The sequence below is a fragment of the Cervus canadensis genome, chromosome 21 (assembly GCF_019320065.1).
Source record: "Cervus canadensis isolate Bull #8, Minnesota chromosome 21, ASM1932006v1, whole genome shotgun sequence".
Classification (NCBI taxonomy): domain Eukaryota; kingdom Metazoa; phylum Chordata; class Mammalia; order Artiodactyla; family Cervidae; genus Cervus; species Cervus canadensis.
The window spans coordinates 3,443,427-3,471,352 of record NC_057406.1 but is presented as its reverse complement, the minus strand read 5'-3'; the positions used below and the strand labels follow the sequence as shown (position 1 = coordinate 3,471,352).

The 27,926-nt window shown below is 50.1% G+C and overlaps 2 protein-coding genes across 8 annotated transcripts in view; one reads left to right on the top strand and one right to left on the bottom strand.

Moving 5' to 3' along the window:
• PPARA (peroxisome proliferator activated receptor alpha) overlaps positions 1 to 18,064 on the top strand; it is a 71,619-nt gene extending 53,555 nt beyond the window's left edge. For all 3 annotated transcript variants that reach the window (XM_043440151.1, XM_043440152.1, XM_043440153.1), the window contains exons 7-8: positions 5,602 to 6,049; positions 10,803 to 18,064. In XM_043440151.1, the coding sequence (XP_043296086.1) occupies positions 5,602 to 6,049; positions 10,803 to 11,050 (696 nt within the window). In that variant the 3' untranslated portion in view covers positions 11,051 to 18,064. The remainder of the gene's footprint in view (positions 1 to 5,601; positions 6,050 to 10,802) is intronic.
• Positions 18,065 to 18,237: 173 nt separating this feature from the next.
• Positions 18,238 to 27,926, bottom strand: CDPF1 (cysteine rich DPF motif domain containing 1). 5 transcript variants are annotated; one of them, XM_043441223.1, is made up of 5 exons: positions 27,416 to 27,913; positions 21,737 to 21,849; positions 20,743 to 20,858; positions 19,014 to 19,129; positions 18,607 to 18,817 (listed from the first exon to the last, which is right to left on the bottom strand). In XM_043441223.1, the coding sequence occupies exons 1-4, from the start codon at positions 27,416 to 27,418 to the stop codon at positions 19,035 to 19,037; spliced, it is 327 nt and encodes a 108-aa protein (XP_043297158.1). In that variant the 5' UTR covers positions 27,419 to 27,913; the 3' UTR covers positions 18,607 to 18,817; positions 19,014 to 19,034. The 5 variants fall into 5 exon arrangements, with proteins under 5 accessions (XP_043297156.1, XP_043297154.1, XP_043297155.1 ...); XM_043441222.1 differs by having other exon boundaries at positions 20,747 to 20,858; XM_043441221.1 differs by lacking the exon at positions 19,014 to 19,129 and having other exon boundaries at positions 18,238 to 18,817; positions 20,747 to 20,858; positions 27,850 to 27,926.

Genomic DNA, 27,926 nt, shown 5'->3' with positions numbered 1-27,926 from the left:
AGTAGCTTGAAGCCATCCCTGTTGGGAATTACAAGCTGGAACTTTTAGTCACAGGAAAGTAAAGCATTTCACAAGCTGCTTACTTTCATGAACACACCCAGCCTCTTTTTTACTGAGTCTTTTCATTCTTCGGTGATTTCTCCAATGAAATAGGCTGAGGTACTTTAGAAGGGTTTGAGCAAACTCTCGTTAAATTGGTAAAGCTGCACCCACGCTGGGCCAGCACAGACTCAGTCCTTTCCACATCACAGGGGTGAAAGCAAAGTAACCTTTCACCTTTGAATTTCTTTCCTGGAAATGACTGGTATAGCCCCAAGTCGTTGCTGTTGTTCAGTTGCTAAATCATGTCTGACTCTTCGCGACCCCAGGGACTGCAGCACGCCAGGCTTCCCTGTCCTTCACCGTCTCCCAGAGTTTGCTCACTCATGTGCATTGAGTCGGTGATGCCATCCAACCATCTCATCCTCTGTCGTCCCCTTCTCCTCCCACCTTCAATCTTTCCCAGCATCAGGATCTTTTCCAGTGAGTCAGCTCTTCCCATCGGGTGGCCAGAGTATTTTAACTTCAGCCTCAGCATCAGTCCTTCCAATGAACAGTCAGGGTTGATTTCCTTTAGGATTGACTGGTTTGATCTTGTAGTCCAAATTTTTTATCTCTTTGAATCTTTTGAGATGTTGCTGAGATCTTCTACTTCTCCCTTGGGTTTTCAGAATGTAAAGCAAACTTAAAAGTCATCTTTACTCTGAGCCAAACACTTTTGTTTAATATTAACTTGATTTCCGTACAGTATCTTTCCCATACATCACTGAGGTCCACGTACTCCAAGGAGGAGCCCGTCACCCAAGGCCAGAGTGGAAACCTGGACAGTTGAGGACTATCACACAGTGACTTGGGGAGAGGAATCTGTGTTTTGGCCTTAAGGAAATAAATAATAGACAAGCAGTCTAGGACTGGGCTTCACTGGATAGCAAAAGTGGAGTTCAGGGTACCGCTAAGTGTCTGTCTCTAGCTTCTGCCCCCACCTCCAAACCACCGCATCACGGGTACCAGTTGGAAAGGGGGTGTCCAGGGGACAGTCACTGCCTTTGATGACCCTGTTTGCTCCCAGGTGGGCTCACTTCCCACCCCATGCCCTGCATACATGGAGATGTGGCCCTTCTCCTGTCTATCTGGCCTGCCCAGGGCACGCCAGAGCTTGGAGCATCCAACTTGGGGCCACAGACTCGGCTGCTCCCTCTGTGCTCAGACAGAGGCAGACCTGCCCGCGCACGGTGGGTCTTGGACTAGCACCCCTTCCCACCACGCCCCGGGGTATCACACCTATAACTTCAGTTGTCAGTAGGCTGAAAAGCATGCTGTTTTATACTGTGTCGAGAAATGTGTAGTAAAACCTCATCAAGAGCTTGTTAGATAATGTCATCCAAAGCAATTCTACCAAATAACTCACAATTAAATTTCCCCTAAAAGATGGCGCTGCCTAAGTTTTCACAGAAAATGCTCTTTGAATGTGTTTCGGAAATGAACTCTTATAGGGAACACCGTTAATACACATAGAACACTTCAGGTGTGAGCCAAAAAAAATGTCATCAGTGAGGGGAGCCTTCTGGACTCGGCCTGGAGTGATTTGGGGTGGGTGCTCCCCAGGTGGCGCTGGTGGTAAAGAAGCCACCTGCCCATGCCGGAGACCTGAAGAGGTGAGGGTGAGGTCCCTGGGTCAGGAAGGTCTCCCGGAGGAGGGCATGTCAACCCACTCCAGGGTTCTTGCCTGAGGAGTTCCTTGAACAGAGGAGCCTGGAGGGCTACAGTCCATAGGATCACAAAGAGGGTGACTAAAGGGACTTAGCATGCGTGCACGCACAATTCTGAGGGGAAAGTGGACAGCTTTCTGCCTTGTACTGTTTAAACTTTTTATGATGTGCTTCACTGATTTGAAATGACCACCTGTAACATCAGATGTATTCATATTCAAGCTTGAGTAGAAAAGGCTCATTCCAAAGTTAAATGAAAGCTTCCAGGACTTCTAAAATAGTCTAATGGATAATATTTCTCAAAAAAGCTTGGCAAACTTTCAAGGGTCTTACTCTACAATTTCTCTTTGGCTGTAACAAACATGATTTTAAATGTTCACACTTGTTTTGAATCCAAATGGTTTCTAATTTTGCCTGTTAATGAGGCCTGCCTTCTAAAACCCAACTGATAATTTTATAAAACTGAAATACTCGTTATGATCGAAGTCTTCATTTATGAGAGAATGTTTCACGTAAAACTAGTCCAGGGCCGGCATCCTGGGCGTGTGTGCTGTCTCACACCGCCCCCCCGCGTAGCGGGCCCTGCACTGGGGTTTCATGCTCTCTGTCACTGTCTTGAAAGTCTTAATCGCTTCTGAGTAAGTGACTGGCATGTTGCACTAGGCCCTGAAAATTATGTAGCCAGTCTGTGCTAGTCTTATGAAATGTCCTACCAATAATAATAATAATAATAAATAGGCATTCTGCAGTCAAACACTGGAAACCACTGCTTATGCTAACCCAGTTCTATTTTTTTAATAAATTTTTTTAGCAGGTGATTTCTTTTTTAAAAAATATTTATTTGGTTGCATCAGGTCTTAGTTGAGGCGTGAGATCTTTCATTGTGGCGCACAGACTCTCTAGTTTGGGCTCAGCAGCATGCGATGTGGGATCTTAGTTTCCGACCAGGGATTGAACTGGCATCCCCTGCATTGCAAGGCCTTAACCATTGGACCACCAGGGAAGTCCCTAACTCCATTCTTAAAGATCGACGATGTACACTCATTATGTTAAAGACGCTGGCAGGCCATAACTTCGTTTAGCTCAGTATTTTTCCAGTGTTTTTTTTTTTTTTTTAACAGCAAAATTCATTTTTTAAAAAATTCATGGAACATTTTCATTTCTGCTGAATGTGCTTTTAAAAACTCAGTGATCTGTATAAAGTCAAGGTGGCCTTATATTGTATTTTCTGCAATTGAGGGAATACTGCCATCTATTCTTTAAAAACATTTTTCTAGTCCACCTTAAATCTAAGCTCCAATTTCATAGAAACTGCCCCCAAACTTTCCCCCCAAAAGGTCAACCTGTCCTGCTTTTAAAGTCTTTGGAAAAAGATAGTTTTAGTCTTTCTCCATCAAACCTGAGATTGTTTGAAATTTGGCTTTAACTTTTGTATTCAGGATGTTTGCAGTCCTTCACAGATAATTTAAAAAATACTCCCTTGCCTCAGATGCGAAATCAGATCCTTTTTTTTTTTGGTTCAAGACTATCTTGCGAATTCTAATTCTGTTTAGACATTTCAAAGACAGTGCGTCAGATTATCCCAGCACCTCCGCCTCTGTGCCAGGTACCCACAGGTGCCCTGCAGGTGGCTCATCCCGATGCTCATGAGCCCAGAAAGGGCACACGTCATGCCGTGGGGCCCGGAGGCACTGTCAGTGATGTGATCTGCCCACTTGCAGAGTGGTTCTTAAAATCACTGGCCTGCCCGTCCACTCAGTGTTTGTCCAGCGGGGGCTGAACATAATGCCTCAGCCCGCATCCTCACCGGCCTGTAGAAGAGTCAGAGTGCTCCCTCGGAGACGGCCGCTTCTTCTGCTCCGCTTAAGCCCTGGCTGCATCTTGGCTGCAGTGTTTATCTGTGCCCGTTTTCCCAAGCCCCACCAGACACACCGTCTCTCCTGAGCACACTGGCTCCAAATCCATGGCCCGCCGTCTTATCTGTCCTCCACTGCGTTAGTCGCTCAGTCTTGTCCGGCTCTTTGCAACCCCATGGACTGTAGCCCGTCAGCCTCTGTCCGTGGGATTCTCCAGGGAAGACTACTGGAGTGGGTTGCCATCCCTTTTCCAGGGGATCTTCCCGGCCCAGGGATCGAACCCAGGTGTCCCGCATTCAAGGCAGATTCTTTCCCACCTGAGCTACTGGGGCAGCCCATTAGATCTTTATAAAATGATAGGACTGGTGGGTTTAGATGTACATGGTAAGGCCATGTTTCGGGAGCTGCCACAAGCATTTGGAGACTGTGGAGACTGTCTCAGAATGTGGAGCAGTGGTGGGGAGATTTCAGTCTCCTGCATCAGGAAAGGGGGTCCTGCAAGGCTTTCCGGTTTATCCCCAGAGAGCAAGAGTTTAACAGTGCGTGTTTGTTTAGTTCTACATAGATGCCAACTTTCTGAGTTACATTTATTTACATGTGAAATTTATTCATTCAATAGTCAGTGTTGGGTAAGTTATCTCTAACGTTCATAAAATGGAAAAACTAAAAATTACTGGTATGAATAATTTTCCTGGAGGAGGGCATGGCAACCCACTCCAGTATTCTTGCCTGGAGAATCCCATGGACAAGAGGAGCCTGGCAGGGATATGGTCCATGGGGTCGCAAAGAGTCTGATACGACTGAAGCGACTTAACATGCATGCACGTATGAACAATTTACCAAGTGAAAGTGAAGTTGCTCAGTCGTGTTCAACTCTTTGCAACCCTATGGACTGTGGCCCGCCAGGTTCCTCCATCCATGGGATTTTACAGGCACGAATACTGGAGTGGGTTGCCATTTCCTTCTCCAGGGGCTCTTCCTGACCCAGGGATCAAACCTGGGTTTCCTGCATTGCAAGCAGATTCTTTACTGTCTGAACCACCAGGAAATCCCAACTTACCAAAAGTTCATAGTTAAAATAGCACATATTCCCCAGTGATCAGTGACTATGATCATTTCATTTGTTTTATCACTTTTCATGGATTTAAATATGACTTTGCCAAAATAAACACTAGGATTTGGTTTTTTAGAGTCTCTGGAATAAATGAACCATTATTGTTTATAGCTCAAGGCTTGAAGCCCTTGTAGCTCAGGGCTTCCCTTTTAGCTAAGTCGGTAAAGAATCTGCCACAATGCAGGAGACGCGGGTTCGATTCCTGGGTGGGAAGATCCCCTGGAGAAGGAAATGACTACCCACTCCAGTATTCTTGCCTGGAGGATCCCATGGACACAGGAGCCTGGCAGGCTACAGTCCATGGGGTCACAAGAGTCGGGCACAACTTAGCAACTAAACCACTAAACCACCAAACCACCACCACCATTGTTTACAGAAAAAAAGACTTATTGTAATGACTGACTATTGCAGTAGCATTTGGGAATCCAGAGAAAATTATCAAATATTTAGAGTGGTTAGCTAATATTCTCTTTCTTGTGAGCTTTATTGCCAAAATCAGTACTTCACTTTGTTGCTGTTGGCCGTGCTGCAAGGCATGCGGGATCTTAGTTCCCTGACCAGGGATTGAACCCAGGCCCAAAGCAGTGGAATCACGGAATCCTAACGACTGGACTGCCAGGGAAGTCCTTCACTTCCTTAGCAATGAAATTCCCACCCAGTTTCAGGCGATGATGATGACTATCTTTTTTGATGTGTGTTGTCCTCTATTAAAAGTCTTTTTGTCCGCAACTAATTTTGAGGTTGTTTAAGAATGAGGACTGTGTTTTGTACATACTTTGATTCTCAGGTGGCTGAAATACAGTGACTACTCATCAGTTTCATGATAACTAAGAAGACAGCTTGTCGCCAATCAGCCAACTGATTCCAGTGTCTTTATTTCCAGCCTTTCGTCATCCATGACATGGAGACACTGTGTATGGCCGAGAAGACCCTGGTGGCCAAGCTGGTGGCCAACGGCATCCAGAACAAGGAGGCGGAAGTCCGCATTTTCCATTGCTGCCAGTGCACGTCCGTGGAGACCGTCACTGAGCTCACGGAGTTCGCCAAGTCCATCCCGGGATTTGCAAACTTGGACTTGAATGACCAGGTCACTCTGCTGAAGTATGGTGTTTACGAAGCCATATTTGCCATGCTGTCTTCTGTGATGAATAAAGACGGGATGTTGGTAGCCTATGGGAATGGCTTCATAACCCGTGAATTCCTTAAAAGCCTAAGAAAACCCTTCTGTGATATCATGGAGCCCAAGTTCGACTTCGCGATGAAGTTCAATGCACTGGAGCTGGACGACAGTGATATCTCCCTGTTTGTGGCTGCTATCATTTGCTGTGGAGGTAGGTTGCTGATCTCCCGTCGGGGCCACGGTGCTTCCGGCCTCCTGTCTCCAGGGCCTGGCAGCGCTAAATCCGATGTGAGTGGGATGGAGCCACCACTGGGGGGAGGTGAGGAGGGCGTCCGAGCTCCCACAGTTACACTAACCGGGATTCAGTGAGAAGGAGATCCGTGTCGGATCATATTGTAGCAAAGGTAACTTTTCCTGTTTCAGAGCGTTCACTTTTTATTTTTAACCATTCTTATTTCATACTGGAGTATAGTTGGTTTACAGTGTTGTTAGTTTCAGGTGTACGGCGAAGTGAATCAGATCCACATACACGGACGTCTCTTCTTTTTCAGATTATTTTCCCATTTAGGTTGTTACAGCGCAGTAGGTCCCTGTGGCACACAGTAGGTCTCTGCTGATTATTTTATGTACGGCAGTGTGTCTATGTCAATCCCAAACTTCGTGTTACTTTATATAAAACACATTATCCGCCTACCGAACAGGATATGTGGGTTCAGTCCCTGGGTCAGGAAGGCTCCACAGAGAAGGAAATGGCAACCCAGAGGAGCCTCCTGGGCTGCAGCTCACGGGGTCGCAGAAGAGTCGGCACGGCTGCGTGACTGAGTGACAAGACAGCAACGCATTTGTGAAGCAGGAATGTGCCCCCGTGGATCCACACAAATACATATTTTATTTGTAACAGGATGTACTATATCAGGGCTTTCTCGGTGGCTCAGACAGTCAAGAATCTGCCTGTAATGCAGGAGACCTGGGTTCGATCCCTGGGTCAGGAAGATCCCCTGGAGAAGGGAACGGCAACCCACTCCAGTAATAAAATATATTAGGTGGCATTTTCCTGGTGGCTCAGCAGTAAAGAATCCATTTGTCAATGCAGGAGATGCAGGTTTGATCCCTCAGTTGGGAAGATCCCCTTGAGAAGGAAATGGTAACCCACTCCAGTATTCTTGCCTGGGAAATCCCAAGGACAGAGGAGCCTGGCGGGCTACAGTCCATGGGGTTGCAGAGAGTTGGGCATGACTGAAGGATTAAATGACAACAAAATATATTAAGTATCATTAATAATTAAAATTTACTGATATCTATTATTATCATGGGCTTCCCTTGTGGCTCAGCTGGTAAAGAATCCACCTGCAATGCGGGACACCTAGGTTTTATCCCTGGGTTGAGAAGATCCCCTGGAGAAGGGAAAGGCTGCCCACTCCAGGATTCTGGCCTGGAGAGTCCCATGGACCGTATGGCCCCTGGGGTCGCAAGGAGTCAGACACGACTGAACGAGAAGATCCCCTGGAGAAGGGAAAGGCTGCCCACTCCAGGATTCTGGCCTGGAGAGTCCCATGGACTGTATGGCCCCTGGGGTCGCAGAGTCAGACACGACTGAGTGAGAAGATCCCCTGGAGAAGGGAAAGGCTGCCCACTCCAGGATTCTGGCCTGGAGAATTCCACGGACCGTATGGCCCCTGGGGTCGCAAGGAGTCAGACACGACTGAGTGAGAAGATCCCCTGGAGAAGGGAAAGGCTGTCCACTCCAGGATTCTGGCCTGGAGAGTCCCATGGACCGTATGGCCCCTGGGGTCGCAGAGTCAGACACGACTGAGTGAGAAGATCCCCTGGAGAAGGGAAAGGCTGCCCACTCCAGGATTCTGGCCTGGAGAGTCCCATGGACCGTATGGCCCCTGGGGTCGCAAGGAGTCAGACACGACTGAGCGAGAAGATCCCCTGGAGAAGGGAAAGGCTGCCCACTCCAGGATTCTGGCCTGGAGAGTCCCATGGACCGTATGGCCCCTGGGGTCGCAGAGTCAGACACGACTGAGTGAGAAGATCCCCTGGAGAAGGGAAAGGCTGCCCACTCCAGGATTCTGGCCTGGAGAATTCCATGGACCGTATGGCCCCTGGGGTCGCAGAGTCAGACACGACTGAGTGAGAAGATCCCCTGGAGAAGGGAAAGGCTGCCCACTCCAGGATTCTGGCCTGGAGAGTCCCACGGACCGTATGGCCCCTGGGGTCGCAGAGTCAGACACAACTGAGCGACTTTCACTTTCATTACTATCATACCCACTATTATATATCAGCTATAATTGTAGTAATATTACAATGTATATGTGTTATGATAACACTATCATATTCAGTCAGCCTCCATACTTGTTGGTTCTGCAGCTGAAGAGTCAACTGTGGATGGAAAACATGCAGAAAAAAAAATTCCAGAAGCTTCCAAAAAACAGAACTTCAATTTGCCACACACTGGCAACTGTTCACATACTGTTCACACTGACTGAGGCATTACAGGTGGTTGAGAAGTGATGTAATATGTTTGAGAGGATGTGCACGGGTTATGGGCCGTTTTATGTAAGGGGCTTGAGCTTTCATGGATTTAGGTGTTTCAGTTCAGTTCAGTTCAGTCACTCAGTCGTGTCCGACTCTTTGCAACCCCATGAACCGCAGCACGCCTAGGCCTCCCTGTCCATCACCAACTCCCAGAGTCTACCCAAACCCATGTCCATTGAGTCGGTGATGCCATCCAACCATCTCATCCTCTGTCGTCCCCTTCTCCTCCTGCCCTCAATCTTTCCCAGCATCAGGGTCTTTTCCAATGAGTCAGCTCTTCGCCTCAGGTGGCCAAAGTACTGGAGTTTCAGCTTCAGTGTCAGTCCTACCAATGAACACCCAGGGCTGATCTCCTTTAGGATGGACTGGTTGGATCTCCCAGCAGTCCAAGGGACTCTCAAGGGGTCCTGGAACAATCCCCACAGATACCATGGGACGACCGTGTTATAACTGTTACTATAGTCTTGTGTCCATGTTGCAGACAGTATTCTATAACGTGCCACACGGATGTTAGCCCAGTTGCTGTCTGTACTGGTGTACTTATGCAATTTCAAAATGAAAACATCAGTAGTCAGCTAACAGGTATGACTGCACAGTATGCTTTGCCAGAGGAAATGGATTCCAGTGGAGGAAAACCTGGGCCTCTGTGCGGGGAGCTAGCTCTGCAGAGTTTTGGCTCAGCCTCCCGTTCCTTTAAATAGCCCTGTCCTGGGTCTAAGAAGGTCATCCCTCTACTGTAAACTCGGCTGACCCAACCCAGCCACGAGGGAGACCCACGGGGCCATGCTGCCTGAAGCTGTAGCGCCCCCTGTGAATCCCTCACTCGCGGAATTGAGGCCGGCCGCAGTGGCCCCAACTCGGGACACAGAGCTGGGTGAGGGTGGCCCAGCTCCGCGAGGTCTGTCCCTCTGGCCTCCAGCTGGGCACAGTCAGGTGGAGGTAAAAAGCAGAGTGGCAAGGCAGTCGTACATAATCTGTCACTGTCCTTTGCATGCTCAAGATGCGGTGTGGTGGGGAAAGTGATGCATGACTTTATATAAGTAGTGTGACCACAGTTTTATAAAAGAAATTATAATCAGATCAGAAAAATATCTGGTGAGACATACATGAAATCTGTATGATGGGGCTACAATTATGAAGTGGGATTCACTTATTATTTTTTTAAAACTTCTCTCTTTAAAAACCTAATATTTATTTTACAACCCCCGCCAAAAATGACAAGCCCGTATTTTGCACAACACTTTTGAAAACCCTAGTGATGTGTGGCATTCCAAAGAGAGCGCTGCCTGTTGAATATGGATGGCGGGGGCTGATCTTTCTGGATCTTTCAGGATGCGCAGTCTGAGCTGTCCCAGGTGCCGGGTGCCCGTGTCTGAGCCACCCTGGGGAGGTCACCTGGTGTCCACCTCGCTTTTCCTGCTCCAAGCCTCACATGTCCCCTCTCCAGGTGTCCTCAGCCCCCTCTCCAGCCTGTATCCATCCCCTCATTCCTTTCTGGCTCCACCTACTTTCTGGCTGATTTTTATTAGAAGGTGGGCTTCCCAGATGGCACAGCAGTAAAGAATTTTCCTGCCAATGCAAGAAACATAAGAGACATGAGTTCAACCCCTGGGTCAGGAAGATTCCCTGGAGAAGGAAATGGCAACCCACTCCAGTATTCTTGCCTGGGAAATCCCATGGACGGAGGAGCCTGGGGGGTCGCAGAGAGTCGGACACAACTGAAGCGACGGAGCACACATATTCACACACATCAGAAGGCGCCTGGGACGGCGCTTTATACCACAAAACCTACGTTGCACATAATCACACTCCTCACACATCGTTGAAGTGGAGTACCTAAGAAGATGCAGGAAGAAGGATGTCATTTTCCATATTAGGCACAAGTAGGTTGTATGTATAGCTGCTACTCCTAATGTTTGGGGGGTTTTCCCCTGACAGGTGGGCATCAGATAAACTCTAAAGGAAGCAGTTACCCTGTAAGCTAGCTAGTGGTTTTAAGGTCATAGAAATACTGAGAGGGACTTCCCTTGTGGTCCAGCAGCTAAGGCTCCTCGAGGCCAGTGGAGAGGGCCCAGGTTCGATCCCTGATCAGGGAACTAGATCCCACATGCCCCAGTGAAGATAGAAGATCCCATGAGTTGCAGCCATGACCTGTTGCAACCAAATAAATAAAATACATTTTTTTAAAAAAGAAAAGAAATATTTAGGAACGAGTATTCCTCCTGTTTATCCCAGGCCCAGCGATTTGGGGAAAATGCAGTTCTGTCTTCTAGGCAAGTGGACTGTGTGTAAAGGTGGCTGAGCTTTGGGTAAGAAACGCAGAGTCCGGTCAGGATGTTTGGTTTCTCAGACTGGAAGCCTGTTACTAGGCATTAACGTGCTGGTTACGCCACTCAAACCTCTCTCCTCTCTCCTGAGGGTAGATCGGCCGGGCCTCCTAAACGTAGGACACATTGAAAAAATGCAGGAGGGCATTGTGCACGTGCTCAAACTCCACCTACAGAACAACCATCCTGACGACGTCTTCCTCTTCCCAAAACTCCTGCAAAAGATGGCAGACCTGCGGCAGCTGGTCACGGAGCACGCGCAGCTGGTGCAGGTGATCAAGAAGACGGAGTCGGACGCCGCCCTGCACCCGCTGCTGCAGGAGATCTACAGGGACATGTACTGACGTCCCGGCCGCGCCCGCGGAAAAGGGGCTTCTCGCGGGTTTTCAGAGGCGACGGCACTACAGAGGAGAGATGGGAGCAACGCAGCTTTGCACAAATGTCCACCATGGAAACCTTGGAACCACCGGAAGTATACTCGCTAGGTAACCGGAACGCTATTCCGCGTTTCTTTTTTGTAACCACTTCTTCTGAGAGCAGTGCAGTTTTGAGATGCTGGTGAGAAGCAGCTACTAGTCAGGACTTGGGAAATGATGGGGAATGGTGTTCAGTGGTCTGATTTTTAATGTGCCTGATTTGAATCAATGCAGATTTCTTTATATCGTGTTAGGAATTTATCAGTGAATTAACCTCAAAATACGTGGTCTGTCTTCCCTTTTTACCGCTTTTTGACTGTTGTGCTCTTTTATAATTTTGAAAACTAATCAGCACTTTAAAATTTTTATAATCCTGTAAACATAGACGTCTCCAAAGGTTAAGTATTTTAAAAGCAGTGAAATATTTATTTGGAAGACTTCGGTTCTGTTTCCTGAATTCGAAGAAAGACAACGTGCTATTTTTGAATCACAGGATTTAGAATGTCGAAGAATGATTTCAATAAGCTTATCGAAATGCATCAGTTGTTTCGTTTCAGTTTGCTGTTTTTGTGGTTGTAAGTAGTATGTGGAAAAGCCTGTTCCCAGGCGTGTGTAGAAGATTCCAGAAAGCCATGTCTCAAGGCCCCTCTGGACTCGATCCCCTCCCTGTTTTAAGCTAGCACCTGTGGTCAACAGGAACAAGAGGGACTCTGAAGTGTAGTCCGCTTCCCATTCCTCTCGGCTCGATTCCCTTTCAAATCTGAATCCACCTAGCCGAGCTGTTTGGGGGCCAGGGTCGTGTCTCCAGGGGCAAACTGACAAGTTATTTGTAAATCTTGCTCCAGGCCCCCCTCTGTCAAGGCAGCTCCTTGGTCTTTTTCTACGTTGCTTTGCTAAATATGCAGCTTTCTTTCTTTCTAACCCCTGTTGGTGGTAGTTGCTCCCTGGGGTGGAGAGGACAAGGCATCTGTGACTTTATAGCGTGGGGGTGGGGCACGGGGGTGGGGACAGGGGTCTTATCTGGAGAATGGGCCAGGGTGGGGGGCAGGGTTGGGGGGTGGAAATGAAATGGTTTATTTGGTCTCAGGATTCACGACAGGCCGGTGGTCTTTGCAAGGATTTCAAGTGTTGTCTCCTTTTCCAGCTACATATATAAGGTGGTTTTACCAAAATCTAAAATGTCTGATTCAGCCTTAAAGGTCAAGTTTTCAACCTCAGTCCACTTTGGAGGCAGTGTGGATTATGGTTTTTGTCTAGAGCACATGGTCCTGTCCACCACTTGGATTAACTGTCCCGTCAGAGAGCTGCCAGAGTGCCTCCCCCGCCCCCCCCCACCCCCCGGCCGGTTCAGCCCCTGGACGCCTCCTGGGCCAGCAGCACTTTTGACCCTTGATGCCCCTCCCCCTCTGTCTTTAGGACATTTGGTTCTAGAAGGTCATTATTATCTGCTGTTAAAGAACGGCTAGGATTGAATTTGAAAAAGTCCCCAAGGTCAGCATTATCGTACAAAAAAACTAAGACTTTAGCTTAAAAAAGAGCAAGCCTTACAATTAGGACATCTCTGTACACGTTATACATTCGGTGATGCTTTTATCTTTTATTTTTTTTAAGATGCAATCAAAGGACCTGCTGGAAACAAATGAAAGCATTTCCTCTTTAGAATGACGCCAGTCAGGGGTCACCCTAAGTCAGGAAGGAGGTGAGCTTTGAGTCACAGGTGCACCCGTGTCCCTGTTCTTCCCTGAGATGGGAACTCCCTGGGCTGACTCCCACAGCCTGGAGGCCTGTGGCTCGTGCGAGTCTTAGGGTCGCGGGCTGGATCCTATGTGTGTACCGCCTCTCGCTCTGGTGTTTCGGGACAGGTCTACGCACAGAGACACGGCTTTGGAAAGTGAGGCTCAAGACTCAGGCTTTCAGAAGACTTGTTGGTTCTGTTTAGCTTTTCGTAGGACCTATCTGAAACCGCTCCCAACTCACACTTGCCACTGAACAAGCTGACTGCCGGCCCAACCTCTGCATCCATGGTGTCAGCAAGCATTTGGTCCTCTTGGGGTCCGGCCAGACCACCAGGGAAGCCCGTGGTGAAGCCACAGAGGACCTTGGCCTGAAAGCAACCTGACATTGTTCACTTGTTAATAGGAAGAAATTCACGAAATAACAGAGCCACTCATTGCCACTCAGAATATCTGGGGTCACACAATCAGAGATTTCTCCGAGCATTGATAGTCAAATTATGGATGAATTATTCACCAGCTTAGTATATGGTAGTGTTTCAAACAGGAGCTATCGAAGGAGCACGCTTCTTGCTTGTGAGGTTTTAGCAGACATCAGCATAAGGTCCAGTGGAAGCAGGTTCCAGAAACTTCAGACGACCAGTGTAGAGCCAGCCGCCCGCGGTGCTGGATGCAGGTCATGGTGGGACCCCCCTTTCACCACCTTGATCTGCTCTTAAACCACTGTTTAAACCTGGTTCTTCGTTTCGTCACTTAACACCAAGTGCCAAACTCCCCAGAGGCCACAGACTTCCGGCGGCCTTTGCCTGGACAGGTGGACCATGGGGCCTCCGGGCCGCCCTGCTGCCCGCAGTGGCCCTCCTCTCTGCCTCCTGGGCATTTCCGATGGGGGGTCCCACAGGCTCACTTCTGCCCCCGCCACACGGCGAGAAGCCTGAGGGCTGCTGCATGCGCAGGACGCCGCCTCCCTGACGTCCAGTGTCAGAGGAGCAGTTTGACGGCAGCCCTGCCCGCTGCCCGCCTGGCCTCCGGGAGCCCTGTGACCTCTACACAGCTTTCTGGGGAGAGGGGCTCAAAGCATCTTCCCAAAGAGGGTTCACGCACAGGTGTCAACGGTGACTGTGAATCGAAGGGAAAGAATTCCAGAATGCCCGAGAGCCGGCCCTGTTAAGCCCTTCCTTCCGATTTAAGAGCACAGAACGCGGCAGCCTACGATCTGACCAGAAGCTCCAGGCACAGGTAGGGCCCTTGTTTGGATGATTGATGATGAGAAAGCTATTAATTGAGCAGCTACTATTTCCCCAAATCTGCAGCTGGACAGCCACGTCAATAGGGCTGTCACGAGCCTCTGTTAAATCTAAGGTCCATGGAACACTGGGGCCTTCGGTGCATCCCTAGTCAGACCGTCTGTGATCAGGGCTCAGAGACTGTGTGCTTACCTCTGCTGTGTACACCGAGACATGGAAGCCTACGTGGATTTTTAAAGGAAATTTTATCATTTAAAGGGAGCCTTGGAAATTCCCCACTGGTCCAGGGGTTAGGACTCCGTGCCTTCGCTGCCAAGGGCCTGGGTGACTGGCCCACCCAGGGCCTGCCTCCTCTGAAGCTTCGCCTGCTGGCCGAGGGGGAGCCTGTTCACAGGGAGATGCTGGCAGGCGAGGGCGGAGAGAGATGTCTCTATGCAAGCCTTTGGCAGCCGCAGCTCCCCACGCCTCCGCCCCCAAGTCACACCTGAGCCCCTCTCTGCCTGACTCCTTTTCAAGCCACTGTGACACCAGACATGTTTTGACGGCTCGCGGCCGGATGCATGACAGAGAGCTTCTTTTGTCTTGACCCAATGACCACACTCGTCTCTGGAATGTCTTTAAAAGTCCTGTTTAAATATAAGTCCACTGTTTCAACCAGGGAGTCAGGTGCTTCCAGCTAAGACCAACTTGGCCACTGGCCTGGCCTTCAGTAGGGGCTTCCGGGGACCCTGGAAAACCAGTGACCTGAAAGTGCCTCTTCAACCTGCACGGCCTTTCAAAATGCGGATCCTGCGAGGAAGACACGCAGGTGCTCCCAGCTCCCCACCTGCATCGTCAGCGCAGGCTCTGGTGTCACCTCCAGGCCTCAGACCCTCGAGGGGGTCAGTCTGTGTCATCCCACCTTCAGGTGAAAACACTGGGCTCGGAAGGTCTGCCTGGTCGTGCGGGTTGGACCCGGGGGTGGCTTGCTTCCCCGCTCCCACCCCTGCATTTAAGGCGGGTGAGGGTGCTTCAAAGTGATCCCTGTGGTTGAGTCTGGTCCCCTGGCCGCACGTGTTCCTGGGGGGGTCGCTTGCTCTCTAAGTTCACAACAGCGGTGTCGATTTAAGAGAGGCAAGGAAATTGTACTGTCCCTAGATGTCACAAACTAAGACCAGTGCCACCCAGAGGGCTTCACTATCAAGACGTGTCCAGGGAGGGTTTTCGTGGTGCTGTGGCTGCAGGCACTGAACTATATCTGTATTTGATCTTAAGTCTTGGTCCAAGCGGACCAAGATCCCACGCGGATCCTGCGAGGAAGACACGCAGGTGCTCCCGGCTCGGAAGGTCTGCCTGGTCCCCTGGGGTGACAGATTCTCGGCAACGAAATCTCTGCCTGGAGTGATCAGCTAAGGGGACTCCTGCCTTGGCTCTCCAGACGGCATGGCCCGCCTGCAGCAGGGAGGCCCCGTGGACAGCCCCGCGGGGAGGAGCAGACGGAGGGCCGTGGCGGCGAGTGCTGACCAGCCGGCCTGAATGCTGCCAATTGTGCCCCTCTACCTGCGCATGTTCCCCCTTCCCAGGGCTAGGACTTTTCCGGGGGCATGCTTTCCTCTGGGGAACTTCTCTCCAGGAAGATCCAAGATTAGGCTCCAAAGGTTGAAGTCTGAGTGTTGGCTGAGATTTACATCTATTTTTAGGCACCATTTTTTAGCACAATTAGGAAAATGGCTATCAACCCTCAGCCAGAGACACACCAGACTGAAAGCAAGGGCAGCAGCTCGGTCTGACTGGGGACACAGGAGGCCCTCCTTCTCTGGGAACTGCCGGACAAACTAAACTGGTACTGGAAGTGCTCTATGGAAAAAAAAAAGACCACACGTCTTCAAAGTCACTCGAAGAGTTACATAACGCTTTCCACGATGCTGTTTCTGTGGGGTGCGGCAGGTTCCTACTTTATTCCCATAGAGTGGGCTGCTATGGGCGTGGCCCACTCATTAGAACAGAGAGGCTGCTGCCCGAGGCTGACTTCCACACGCCTTTTCCTGGCTTGAGGCGCCCAGACTCCTCAGATCTAGTCTGCTTCTCAGAATTTCAGTTTGAGGCGGGAGAAGTATAAACCCCCTGAGGAAGAGGGGGCCACGTGATGTGGTTCAGCTGGAACCCTCTGCACAGAACAGACCACACTGCATCCACACCAAGGTCACATCTTGACTGAGCAACTCATAACATCGAGGACCTCAGGGCCCCCGTGGCTGTTAAAAGCATTATTTGAGGGAAAAAAAAATCGAATACCAATTTTTTACATCGCAAAACAGCAAACTGAGACCTGGGTCCGTTTTTTTCATTTAAAAATGTGTTTGCTAGTTTGGGTCGAATGTGAACAGCGTCCCCGTTTCCCCCAGAGAAGGTAACGCAGCAGCCTCCTCTTCCCTTGCCTTCCCCGCCCCGGCCCCCAGCGGCGTGGTGACCAGTGCAGCATCGTGCCCGCCGGAGCGCAGACAAGACCCCACCACTAGCCCTGCCTCCTGGGACAGAAGGTGGGGGCCACGGGGTGAGAGGCCCTGAAGACGAGTAGCTGCTCTTTTCCAGGAAAAATCATTCGCTTTGGGGAAGTTTCTTTTTAAAGGCACAGATGGTCTGGTCCTTTTTTCAGGCCTAAAAAACAACGTACCTCACACGAGATGGATACCACTCAGTGCCCTATAGTTACAGTATTTGTGTTCGAGTATCACTTTTCTTTTTTCCTACACTGTATGGTAAAAGGAATTATGTTAATAGCTGTATCTTAAATACTGTGATTTGAGGGGTTTTTTTAAATCCTAATATTTTACTAACCTACAATCATGCATCTAACAACAAACATTGGGATTTTTCTGAAATCAGTGTGAACTGATGTATACTGTTTAGTAGCCTGGCTCTTGGACCTGTTGGAAACACAAAAAAACCTGAAACGTCACAACAGAAATACAACTGCGTGCGCACACAGGCCCGCCCCTTCCCGGACACCTCCCTCCCCCCGCCCCACATGCACACACACACACACACACACACACACACACACGTACACACGTCTGAGCTTTCCTTCTTTTCTGAGCCACCTGGAATTTATTTCCCTGTAAATCTGTTCTCTTTGTCATTTCGCATGTGAGCAGCACAGGCAAGCCTGTCTGTCAGCAAGGCAGACCCATGGTCCTGCTGGAGACCAGGAACTTCTGTGTAGTAAGCAGCTGTCCGCTCTTCAGGTAATTACTACCTGGGGTTGTGACCAAAGAGCTCTGCAATCTGAGAGATGCTAAGACAGGGACTCTCGTCAGCTGCTCTGGCAGCTTCCAGTGGAAGCCACAGACCCTGTGCATCTCCCAGGCGACCTGTTCCAAACCTGGGTGGGCTTCTTCCTGACACGTGTCTGTGCCTGGGGCACATGGAGCACAGAAGCAGCCTTTGCCAGACGTCCGGCAGAGCCATGCAGTTTCCAAAGCCAGGACTGAGCGTGATTCCTTGGTGTGTGTTGGTCCATTACTGTTCTTGGTGCCTTAATGCTCTCAAAGCATTTAGGGGCTGACAGACCCCTTGTATTTCATACTAAACAGAAGCAATTCCAAAGCAGAGCTTTTCTGGGTAGGCTCCAAATGACCTCTGAGGCTCAGCCCCCTGGGTGTGATCGGTGGGGCACCTGGGGTCAGGGAAGCCAGGGTATGCAAAGGACAGCGAGTGGGATCTCCTTGGTCACTTTCCTGGTGGTAGTGCCAGGCAATTAGAAAATGGCTATAAAATAACGTTAATTTAAATTTAAAAAAAAAGGATCTTATTCATTTCCCTTTAGGAGATTGAACTGATCATATATATTAATTTCTATCCTAAATTGATGGGAACTTATATGTTTGGAATGTCCTACTGTAAGACTGATGAATGTAAAGAGTTAATTTCAGGGTACAGTATTGCCTTAATGGTTTTAAAAAATAAACTATTTTTAAAAATTATTTGGGGAGTTTTGAGTGATGCTGTGAGATGAACTGCTTGTGTGGAAAAACAAGTCCCAACTATAGGGTCTGCCCTGAACCCAAGCCTGAGGTTGTCTCCACCTGTCAGGGTTCAGTAACAGAGTGGGCCTGGGACAGTGTGGCCCCAGAAGACAAAACTCAGCACCAAGATCGGTCAGTAAAAGCTCTTTATTCGTCCCCTCATCAGACATGTCTCTATCACCCCCAGGCAGTGTGCGCTGGCCCTGCAGAACTTACAGACTCGGACAGGAGCAGCTCTGCCCTCTAAGGACTGGGGGCACAGGGCGAGCCCATGGTCAGCGTCTCACCAGCTGCTAAGCTGGGGGCTATGAGGGTGGGCGGCTGCGGTCCCTGAGCGCTGGCATCTGGGGTCTGGCTATGGGTGCCGTCTCTGCCAGCTCCTGACCCTGGTGCTGCTGCAGGCAGACGCCAGCCCCTCCGGGCTGCAGACACGGCTCCCAGTGGCCCAGGAAGAAGGCCGGCACAGCGGCTCCATCTCGGCCCCGTCTCTGACATGGGCCATGGAAGCCCGCGTGGGCACGAGCCCCAGGTGGGCATCGCTGCGGACCTGGTACCCGACTGCACTCATGGTCGAGAACTGCGCTGGCTGGCAGGCCTCGTGGAGGGGACTTTCCTTTTCTCCAAGTCTTGCTGGATTTCCTGAGGGAAAGCATCCATGTTGTCCTGGACACAGGGGAGGCAAAATCTCTTGGAGTAGAATAAACTGCATTCCTAAAAGAAGCAGGAGGGAGTGCTGAGTGCCACAAGAAACCCAGTGCAGCATCTCCCAGAGGGCAGCCCTTCACTGCAGGCAGGGCAGGGGGGTAAGGCGAGGCCCCCAGATACACAGCAGCAGAGAGGAGCTGGGGGGTGTGGCCAGAGCCAGACAGCAAGAGGGAGAGGGGGGCGCAGGGGCCTGGCTGCCCACCTCCAGGAGGGTGGTCCTCATCTAAGAGAAGAAGAGCCAGTGGGCCTCCAGGAGGGCAGTGGGGGCAAATGAGCCAGGGCCAGAGCCCGCAGGCCATGGGACTGGTTGGGTGAGACCTGCAAAGGTGGCCAGGAGAGACGGTGCAGCCTGGCTTCTGCAGGGCGGGGCTCCACCGTGGGCAGAGGATGAGCACAGGCCAGGCCCAACGGGCTGGAAACCCGAGGTCCCTCCCTCTCCCGGCTATCACAGCGGTGGGACAGGGGCTCGGTGACACCGGCGCTGGGAGCAGCCGGGGACGGGAGGGACAGCCCACAGAGCCGGAGGCCACGGCCGAGTGGCTGGTCCGGGCAGGAGGTCAGAACTGCTCCACCACGTACAGTGGCGATCGTGGCATCCCTAACACTGCACTGATTTCCATCTGGCGCAGGGCCCAGACCTGCCTCCCAGCCACCCTGCAGCCAGGTGTGGCCACGTGGCTGAGTCTGCTCAGCGGCGTCACCACAGCTGTGTGCCACCTCCTGGTCATGCCCTCTGAAGGAACAGGCGTGTGTGCTCCGGTCCCTTCCCATCAACGGGGATGCAGACATGACGGTGGAGCGGCGACGTCCCCAGGGGCCCTGACAGGTCCCGTGCTGAGGACCACAGCTGTGACCCGCCAGCACCACCTGGGCCAGGCTCTGTTCGTCTCATCTGTCCTTTCCTTCCAGGAGCTTAGGCTGTGCCTCAACCAAGACAACCGTGGAGATCTGATGCCACACGGGGCCCCGTCCCCTGTCACCAAGTGCGGCCCGAACTCCCGGGGTGGCAGTCCTGGCTGTCCCCCACCTGGCCCCACTCCCCTGACTCCAGCTGCTTCCCGTCCACACAGGGCCTCAGCCGCACCAGCTGCCCATCTCCTCACACCCCCACGGTGGTGTGGCTCCCTCCGGGCCTTTGCCTGAGCTGAGGCTTCCTCCCACCTGCCAGTCTCATCACCTTGACTTCTGATGGATGGAGACTGGCTGTCCCAATCTGCTCTGTGACACAGCCCCCCGCCCCTCCATTGCTGGCCCTTGGCCCGCAGGCAGGGGATGCTTGCACTGCAGAGTCAGGGTAAGGGTCTACACAGCTGCACTTCCATCCATCCTCGGGCTTTCAAACAACAGGCTCAGCTAGCCCAGTGAACTGGGCCAACTCCACCTCTCCAAATCTCAGTTTCCTCACCTATAGAATGGGTGCAGCACTGCTCTGCCTAACCAGGCGGGGACAGGATTGAAGAAGGCGTTGCTGGCAACACACGTCCCAAGCACACAACAAACGCTCCAGAAAGCGCGCCCCTTCCTCTGGGAGGGCCCTGGAGGACGACTGGAAAGGCCATGACCCCACGGAGGGAAGAGCACAACGCCAGCTGCACCTGGTGGGGGAGGGGAGGCAACTAAGGGCTAAGGGGCGTGGGGGTGGTGGTGCGGAGCCTCCAAGAATCTCTCTCCTCAACCCCCAGAGACCCTCACACTGACCCCAGCCTCCCTGTCCCCAAGCCCTCTGTTGACTGCAGGGACCCACCCATGATGAGGCAGAGCAGCTGCCCCCCAAGGGACCGTGAGGGGGCCCAGGAACACCAAGGCCAGGAAAGGGTGCCGCTCACACTGCCCCCGGGAACGGCACGAAGGTCACCTCTCCCGAGACCATGCGTGTGAGGTCCCGGCCACGGGGGAGAGAGGGAAGGCGTCCCCAGGCGCACGCGGCTTACCCACCGGGCCCACACACACCAGCCTGCTGCACATGCTGCACCTCGAGCCGACGACCAGGAACCTGCCCTTGTCGGGGGTGAAGGGGTCCCTCAGCACGTAGCTCTCCTCCAGGAGGCTGCAGGACAGGAAGTGGGGGCGGGAAGGCCCGGACCTCTGCTGACAGGGACTCAGCAGCTGCACAGACCTCCCTGGGGGCCGCCCACTGTGGGTGCTCATCACGGGGAGGGGCCGGGCCCCCCGTGTCGCCAAGCAGGAGCAGAGAGGAGTGAAGGGGCCAGGCTGGGACTGAAATGAGACCTGCTCCAGGCTCCGCAACAGCCGCCGCCGAGACAGAGAGCCGCTCCGCCTCAGCCCAGAGAAGAGCTGTGGCAACTCCACCCCAGACCCCATCTGACTCAACAGGACGGGGCTGGGGGCAGGCATGATGCCTCTCCTTGCCCCCAGGAAGACGCCCACTCCCAAACGGCCTGCTTCCATGCAGGGAGCACGTGAAGCCTGCCGGTGGGTGCCCTGCTGGCCTCCATGCACCTCAGAAAGGAGACCAAGAGAGTCCTGAGGCGACACCCCCAGGATCCCCGCGGCTGGAGGGAAGAGGCCTGGCCCCAACCACCTGTCCCGTGTAATGGACTGGTCAGATCCTCACAAGGTGGCGCCTAATGAAGGACGAGCTGAAGGTCAAGAATCAAGGCCTGGGACCCACTGGCTCTATTGCAGGCCTTCCCTGGGCAGATGCTGGCCCTCAGGGCTCACTCCCACCAGAACAGGAGCCATGGGCAGGCAAGTCCACCCGAGGCTGGCCCCTGGGCCTAACATGGAGGGAGGGACTGGGAGGTTCCAACAGAGCCAGATGGCCCTTGAACCCTTCAGGTGTGGGTCACACCTGAAGCACCCAGAGCCCGGGCAGGGTGGGCCCAGACACAACACCCAAGCTCTGTGTCAGATTCAGGCTGGCGAGCTCTGGGGGTGCTCCTGGGCTGGGACACTGGTACTCACACGACAGACTGGCTGTCAGGGGGCTGCTGCCCCTTGTAGCTGTATGGAGCTGTTAAGGCACAGAGCTGGCACTTGAACACACCCAGGGGGTTTCGCTCTGTCTCACACGCCATCTGCAAGGTCAAGAGATGGGGCATGTCACCTGCAGAACCAAGAACCACCCACATCTCAAAGCTCCCCACTGCCTGCTTCTTACCCACAGAGAAGACGGGACCCTTACAGACAAGGGATCCCCAGTTCAGGGCAACTACGAGACCTGCTCAAGGTCACACGTTCTTGTCAAGTGTACATGAGGTAATCACCAAGACAAGACTACATGCTGGGCCAAAAAATGAGCCTCAAACTTTAAAAGCCTGAAATCATAAAGTACATTCTCTAAACCCTGAAATAATTCAATTAAAATCAGTAACAAAGAGATACATGGAAAATCCCCAAATATTTGGAAATTAAGTGATATATTTCTGTATAAATCATGATTCACAAAAGAAATCCCAAGAGAAATTAGAAAATAGCTTGAACTAAATGAAAACTAAAATATCAAAATATACACAATGCAGTTTAAGCTGATTTTAGAGAAATTCACAGCTTTAAATGCCTAAACTGGAAATGAAGGTTTAAAGTTAAGTCATCTTTCTACCTTAAGAAGCTAGAAAAAGGCAAATTAAACCCAAAATACACAGAAAAAAGGAAATAATAAAGAACAGAAATCAAAGAAATAGAAAATGGACAAATAGGGAAAAAATCAATAAAACCAAAGGTGGTTACTTCAAAACATCAATAAAGTTGATAACCTCTAGTTAGACTGATCAAGAAAAATAGAAAAATGATACAAATTACCACAATGAGGAACAAAATAGGGGACATCACTGAGACTACAGACATTAAAAGGATAAGGGAATGCAATGACCTTTTTTACTAAATGAACTTGGCAGTTTAGATGAAACAAACACATTTCTTGAAAAAAACACCAATTATCAAAAATGACTCAAAATGGAAAACCTGAAAAGACCTATATTTATTAAGAAAAGTGAATCTGTAATTTTAAACTTTGCTTTAAAATGAAATAGAGCACCAGCAAAACTTCATGCCCAGATGGCTGTAAATTGTCAAGCATTAACAGAAGTAACACCAACCTACAGAAACAATCCGAATACAGAGCAGGGGGGCTTTCCTGGTGGCTCAGTGGTAAGGAATCCACCCACCAGTGCAGGATACAAAGGATGGATCCCTGATACCAGGAAGAGCCCCCATGTGGAGGAGCAACTAAGCCCATGCACCAGAGCACGGGAGCCGCAACTGTCGATGCACACGCACCACAGAGCCTGTGCTCTGTAGCAAGAAAACCACCGCAGTGAGAAGCCCGCACACCACAACCAGAGGACAGCCCCTGATCCCCGCAACCAGAGAAGGCCTGCTCGCAGCACAGACCCGGGGCAACCAGAAGCAAATAAACAAATCACAGGAAACAAGAAAATACAGAGAAACAAAACTTTCAAAGAAATTCTGAGCCTATCACATGAACAACCAAACTGCCAGTACTACCTTTATACCATTAACTGGACTAGACTATCAGCTGAAACCTTATACCTGATTAACTGATTCCTGACAGCATTAACTGGAAAGACCAGAGATCTCTTCAAAGAATTAGATACCAAGGAAACGTTTCATGCAAAGATGGGCACAATAAAGGACAAAAATGGTATGGACCTAACAGCAGCAGAAGATATTAAGAAGAGGTGGCAAGATTACACAGAAAAACTATACAAAAAAGATCTTCATGACCCAGATAACCATGATGGTGTGATCACTTACCTAGAGTCAGACATTCTGGCATGCAAAGTCAAGTGGGCCTTAGGAAGGAAGCATCACTACGAACAAAGCTAGTGGAGGTGACATAATTCCAGCTGAGCTATTTCAAATCCTAAAAGATGATGCTGTGAAAGTGCTGCACTCAACATGCCAGGAAATTTGGAAAACTCAGCACTGGTCACAGGATTGGAAAAGGTTGGTTCTCACTCCAATTCCAAAGATGGGTGATGCCAAAGAATATTCAAACTACCGCACAACTGCACTCATCTCACACACTAGCAAAGTCATGCTCAAAATTCTCCAAACCAGACTTCAACAGTACGTAAAGTGTGAACTTCCAGATATTCACGCTGGATTTAGAAAAGGCAGAAGAACCAGAGATCAAATGGCCAACACCTGTTGGATCACAGAAAAAGCAAGAGAGTTCCCCCCAAAAATATCTACTTCTGCTTTATTGATTATGCCAAAGCCTTTCACTGTGTGGATCACAACAAACTGTAGAAAATTCTTCAAGAGATGGGAATACCACACTATCTCACCTGCTTCCTGAGAAATCTATATGTAGGTCAAGAAGCCAACAGTTAGAACCAGACAGGGAACAATGGACTGGTTCCAAATTGGGAAAGGAGTGTGTCAAGGCTGTATGTTGCATATATTTAACTTATATGCAGAGTATATCAGGTGAAACGTGGGCTGGATGAAGCACAGGTGGAATCAAGATTGTGGAATCAAGAAATATCAATAACCTCAGATACACAGATGACACCACCCTTATGGCAGACAGCGAAGAAGAACTAAAGAGCCTCTTGATGAAAGTGAAAGAGGAGAGTGAAAAAGCTGGCTTAAAACTCAACATTCAAAAAATTAAGGTCATGGCATCCAGTCCCATCACTTCATGGCAAATAGATGGGGAAACAATGCAAACAGTGACAGCCTTTATTTTCTTGGGCTCCAGAATCACTGCAGAAGGTGACTGCAGCCATGAAATTAAAAGACGCTTGCTCCTTGGAAAAAAAGTTATGACCAACCTAGACAGCATATTAAAAAGCAGAGACATTACTTTGCTGACAAAGGTCCATCTAGTCAAAGCTATGGTTTTTCCAGTGGTCATGTATGCATGTGAGAGTTAGACTATAAAGAATGCTGAGTGCTTTTGAACTATAAAGAATGCTGATGCTTTTGAACTATGGTGTTGGAGGACTCTTGAGAGTCCCTGGGACTGCAAGGGGATCCAACCAGTCCATCCTAAAGGAAATCAGTCCTGAATATTCATTGGAAGGACTGATGCTGAGGCTAAAATGCCAATATTTCGGCCACCTGATGCGAAGAACTGACTCCTTGGAAAAGACCCTGATGCTCGGAAAGATTGAAGGCAGGAGAAGAAGGGGACAACAAAGGATGAGATGGTTGGACGGCATCACCAACTCGATGGACATGAGCTTGAGCAAGTTCCAGGAGTTGGTGATGGACTGGGAAGCCTGGCATGCGGCAGTCCACAGGGTTGCAAAGAGTTGTACACAACTCAGAGACTGAACTGAACTGATTATATTATTATATATTATTATATATTATTGGAAATAAAAGCAAAACTAAACAAATGGGACCTAATGAAACTTAAAAGCTTTTGCACAACAAAGGAAACTATAAGTAAGGTGAAAAGACAGCCCTCAGATTGGGAGAAAATAATAGCAAATGAAGAAACAGACAAAGAATTAATCTCAAAAATATACAAGCAACCCTTGAAGCTCAATTCCAGAAAAATAAATGACCCAGTCAAAAAATGGGCCAAAGAACTAAACAGACATTTCTCCAAAGAAGACATACAGATGGCTAACAAACACATGAAAAGATGCTCAACATCACTCATTATCAGAGAAATGCAAATCAAAACCACAATGAGGTACCATTACACGCCAGTCAGGATGGCTGCTATCCAAAAGTCTACAAGCAATAAATGCTGGAGAGGGTGTGGAGAAAAGGGAACCCTCTTACACTGTTGGTGGGAATGCAAGCTAGTACAGCCACTATGGAAAACAGTGTGGAGATTTCTTAAAAAAACTGGAAATAGAACTGCCATATGACCCAGCAATACCACTTCTGGGCATACACACTGAGGAAACCAGATCTGAAAGAGACACGTGCACCCCAATGTTCATCGCAGCACTGTTTATAATAGCCAGGACATGGAAGCAACCTAGATGCCCATCAGCAGATGAATGGATAAGGAAGCTGTGGTACATATACACCATGGAATATTACTCAGCCGTTAAAAAGAATGCATTTGAATCAGTCCTAATGAGATGGATGAAACTGGAGCCCATTATAGAGTGAAGTAAGCCAGAAAGATAAAGAACATTACAGCATACTAACACATATATATGGAATTTAGAAAGATGGTAACGATAACCCTATATGCAAAACAGAAAAAGAGACACAGAAGTACAGAACAGACTTTTGAACTCCGTGGGAGAAGGTGAGGGTGGGATGTTGCGAAAGAACAGCATGTATATTATCTATGGTGAAACAGGTCACCAGCCCAGGTGGGATGCATGAGACAAGTGCTCGAGCCTGGTGCACTGGGAAGACCCAGAGGAATCAGGTGGAAGGGAGGTGGGAGGAGGGATCGGGATGGGGAATACGTGTAAATCTATTGCTGGTTCGTGTCAATGTATGACAAAACCCACTGAAAAAATAAATTAATTAATTAATTAAAAAAAAAAAGAAAACTACAAAGCTATGACAAACCTAGACAGTGTATTAAAAAAGCAGAGACGTCACTTTGCCGACAAAGCTCTGTATAGTCAAAGCTATGGTCTTTCCAGTAGTCATGTAGGGATGTGAGAGTTGGACCATAAAGAAGGCTAAGCGCCAAAGAATTGATGCGCTCAAACTGTGGTGCTGGAGAAGACTCTTGAGAGTCCCTTGGACTGCAAGGAGATCAAACCAGTCAATCCAAAAGGAAAGCAACCCTGAATGTTCATTGGAAGGACTGATGCTGAAGCTGAAGATCCAATACTTTAGCCTGATGTGAAGAGCCAACTCCCTGGAAAAGACCCTGATGCTGGGAAAGATTGAGGGCAGGAGAAGGGGGTGACAGAAGATGAAATGGTTGGATGGCACCACCAACTCAATGGACATGAGTTTGAGCAAACTCCCAGAGATAATGAAGGTCAGGGAAGCCTGGCGTGCTGCAGTCCATGGGGTCACAAAGAGATGGACACGACTGAGCGACTGAACAACACAACAGAGCAATATCCTTCACAAACAAAATTCTTCAGCAAAATATTAGCAAACTGAATCCAGTAATACATAAGAGGCCTAGAGCATCAGGGCAGACTGGATTCCACCCAGGAACGCAAACCTGGTTCAACATTCGAAAACCAGGGAATGCAACTCAGGAGAGTAACAATACAGGAACAAACAGGGCACCATCATTTCAGGAGATGCATAAATTATAAGCATGAGAGAATTCAGCAGTATTTTACAAAATTCAAGGCTCTGAGTGGTGTTTCAAACCTTCCTGGGCATGTGAGGCCTCTTTAACTCAGGAATTATCTTTTCCCAAAGACTCCACCCTCCACTGTCCATACAGCAGGCTGAGCTGCGGTGAAGGTTCGGCATCCTTCACGCGTTCCCTGCGCTCTCCCACCTCCCGGCCTCGTTCCTGGCCTGCTCGCCGCCTGGAGGGTCTCCTTCGTGTCTCCACCTAGGGGACTTCCCTGTGGCTTCCCTGCTTTCAGCTGTTTGAATATATATCTACTTTCCCGCCACCCCCCCCCACCCCACCCTTTAAACCTACTTATCCTGCTTGTGCTGCACTAAGCAGTTTGATCTGTGGCTTAATATCTGTAGTTTAGGAAAATCCTTAACCATTATCACTTCATAGATTTCTTCTTCAGCCCCCTTCTCTCTCGTCTTCCACGGACATCTCAACCGCAAGTACGTTGAGCTCAGGCAGTGTCCCCGCGGTTCTCGGAACCTATGTTGTCACTCTCTTTGAGTTTCAGTTCGCGTCGTGTTTACCGCCCTGCCGTCAAGTTCACTGACTTTTTCCCTCGGTTCTGTCCAGTCAGCCAACCGGCCCTCGGACGGCTCCCGGGCCCGCAGCGCCGCGCAGCGCGGGAACAAGCCGGGTGCAAGTTCCGCGGCCTGGCCCCAAGGCGCCTGCCTCTCCTCTCAGAATCCCCGAGTCCTCCGCGGAGGAACCCAGGCCCGGCCAGGAGCGGGACGCCGATGAGGTGACCGGCGCACGGCCGCACACGTCCCCTCCCAGTCCCTCCAGGCCGACAGGCCGCGCCACTCACCTCCGCTGCCTCTGAGGCGGCGAGGCCCGACCCTGGGCGCGTGCGCGGACCTGCCCCCACGGCCGCCCGCCTGCCCT

What these genes read in the sequence shown, in the direction of transcription:
- CDPF1 (XM_043441219.1), bottom strand. An exon ending in CCTGACAGCCAGTCTGTCGT is followed by an intron (nt 20,859 to 21,736) that starts GTGAGTACCAGT and finishes CCTGTCCTGCAG; the next exon opens with CCTCCTGGAGGAGAGCTACG. An exon ending in GGCTGGTGTGTGTGGGCCCG is followed by an intron (nt 18,818 to 20,746) that starts GTGGGTAAGCCG and finishes TGCTTCTTTTAG; the next exon opens with GAATGCAGTTTATTCTACTC.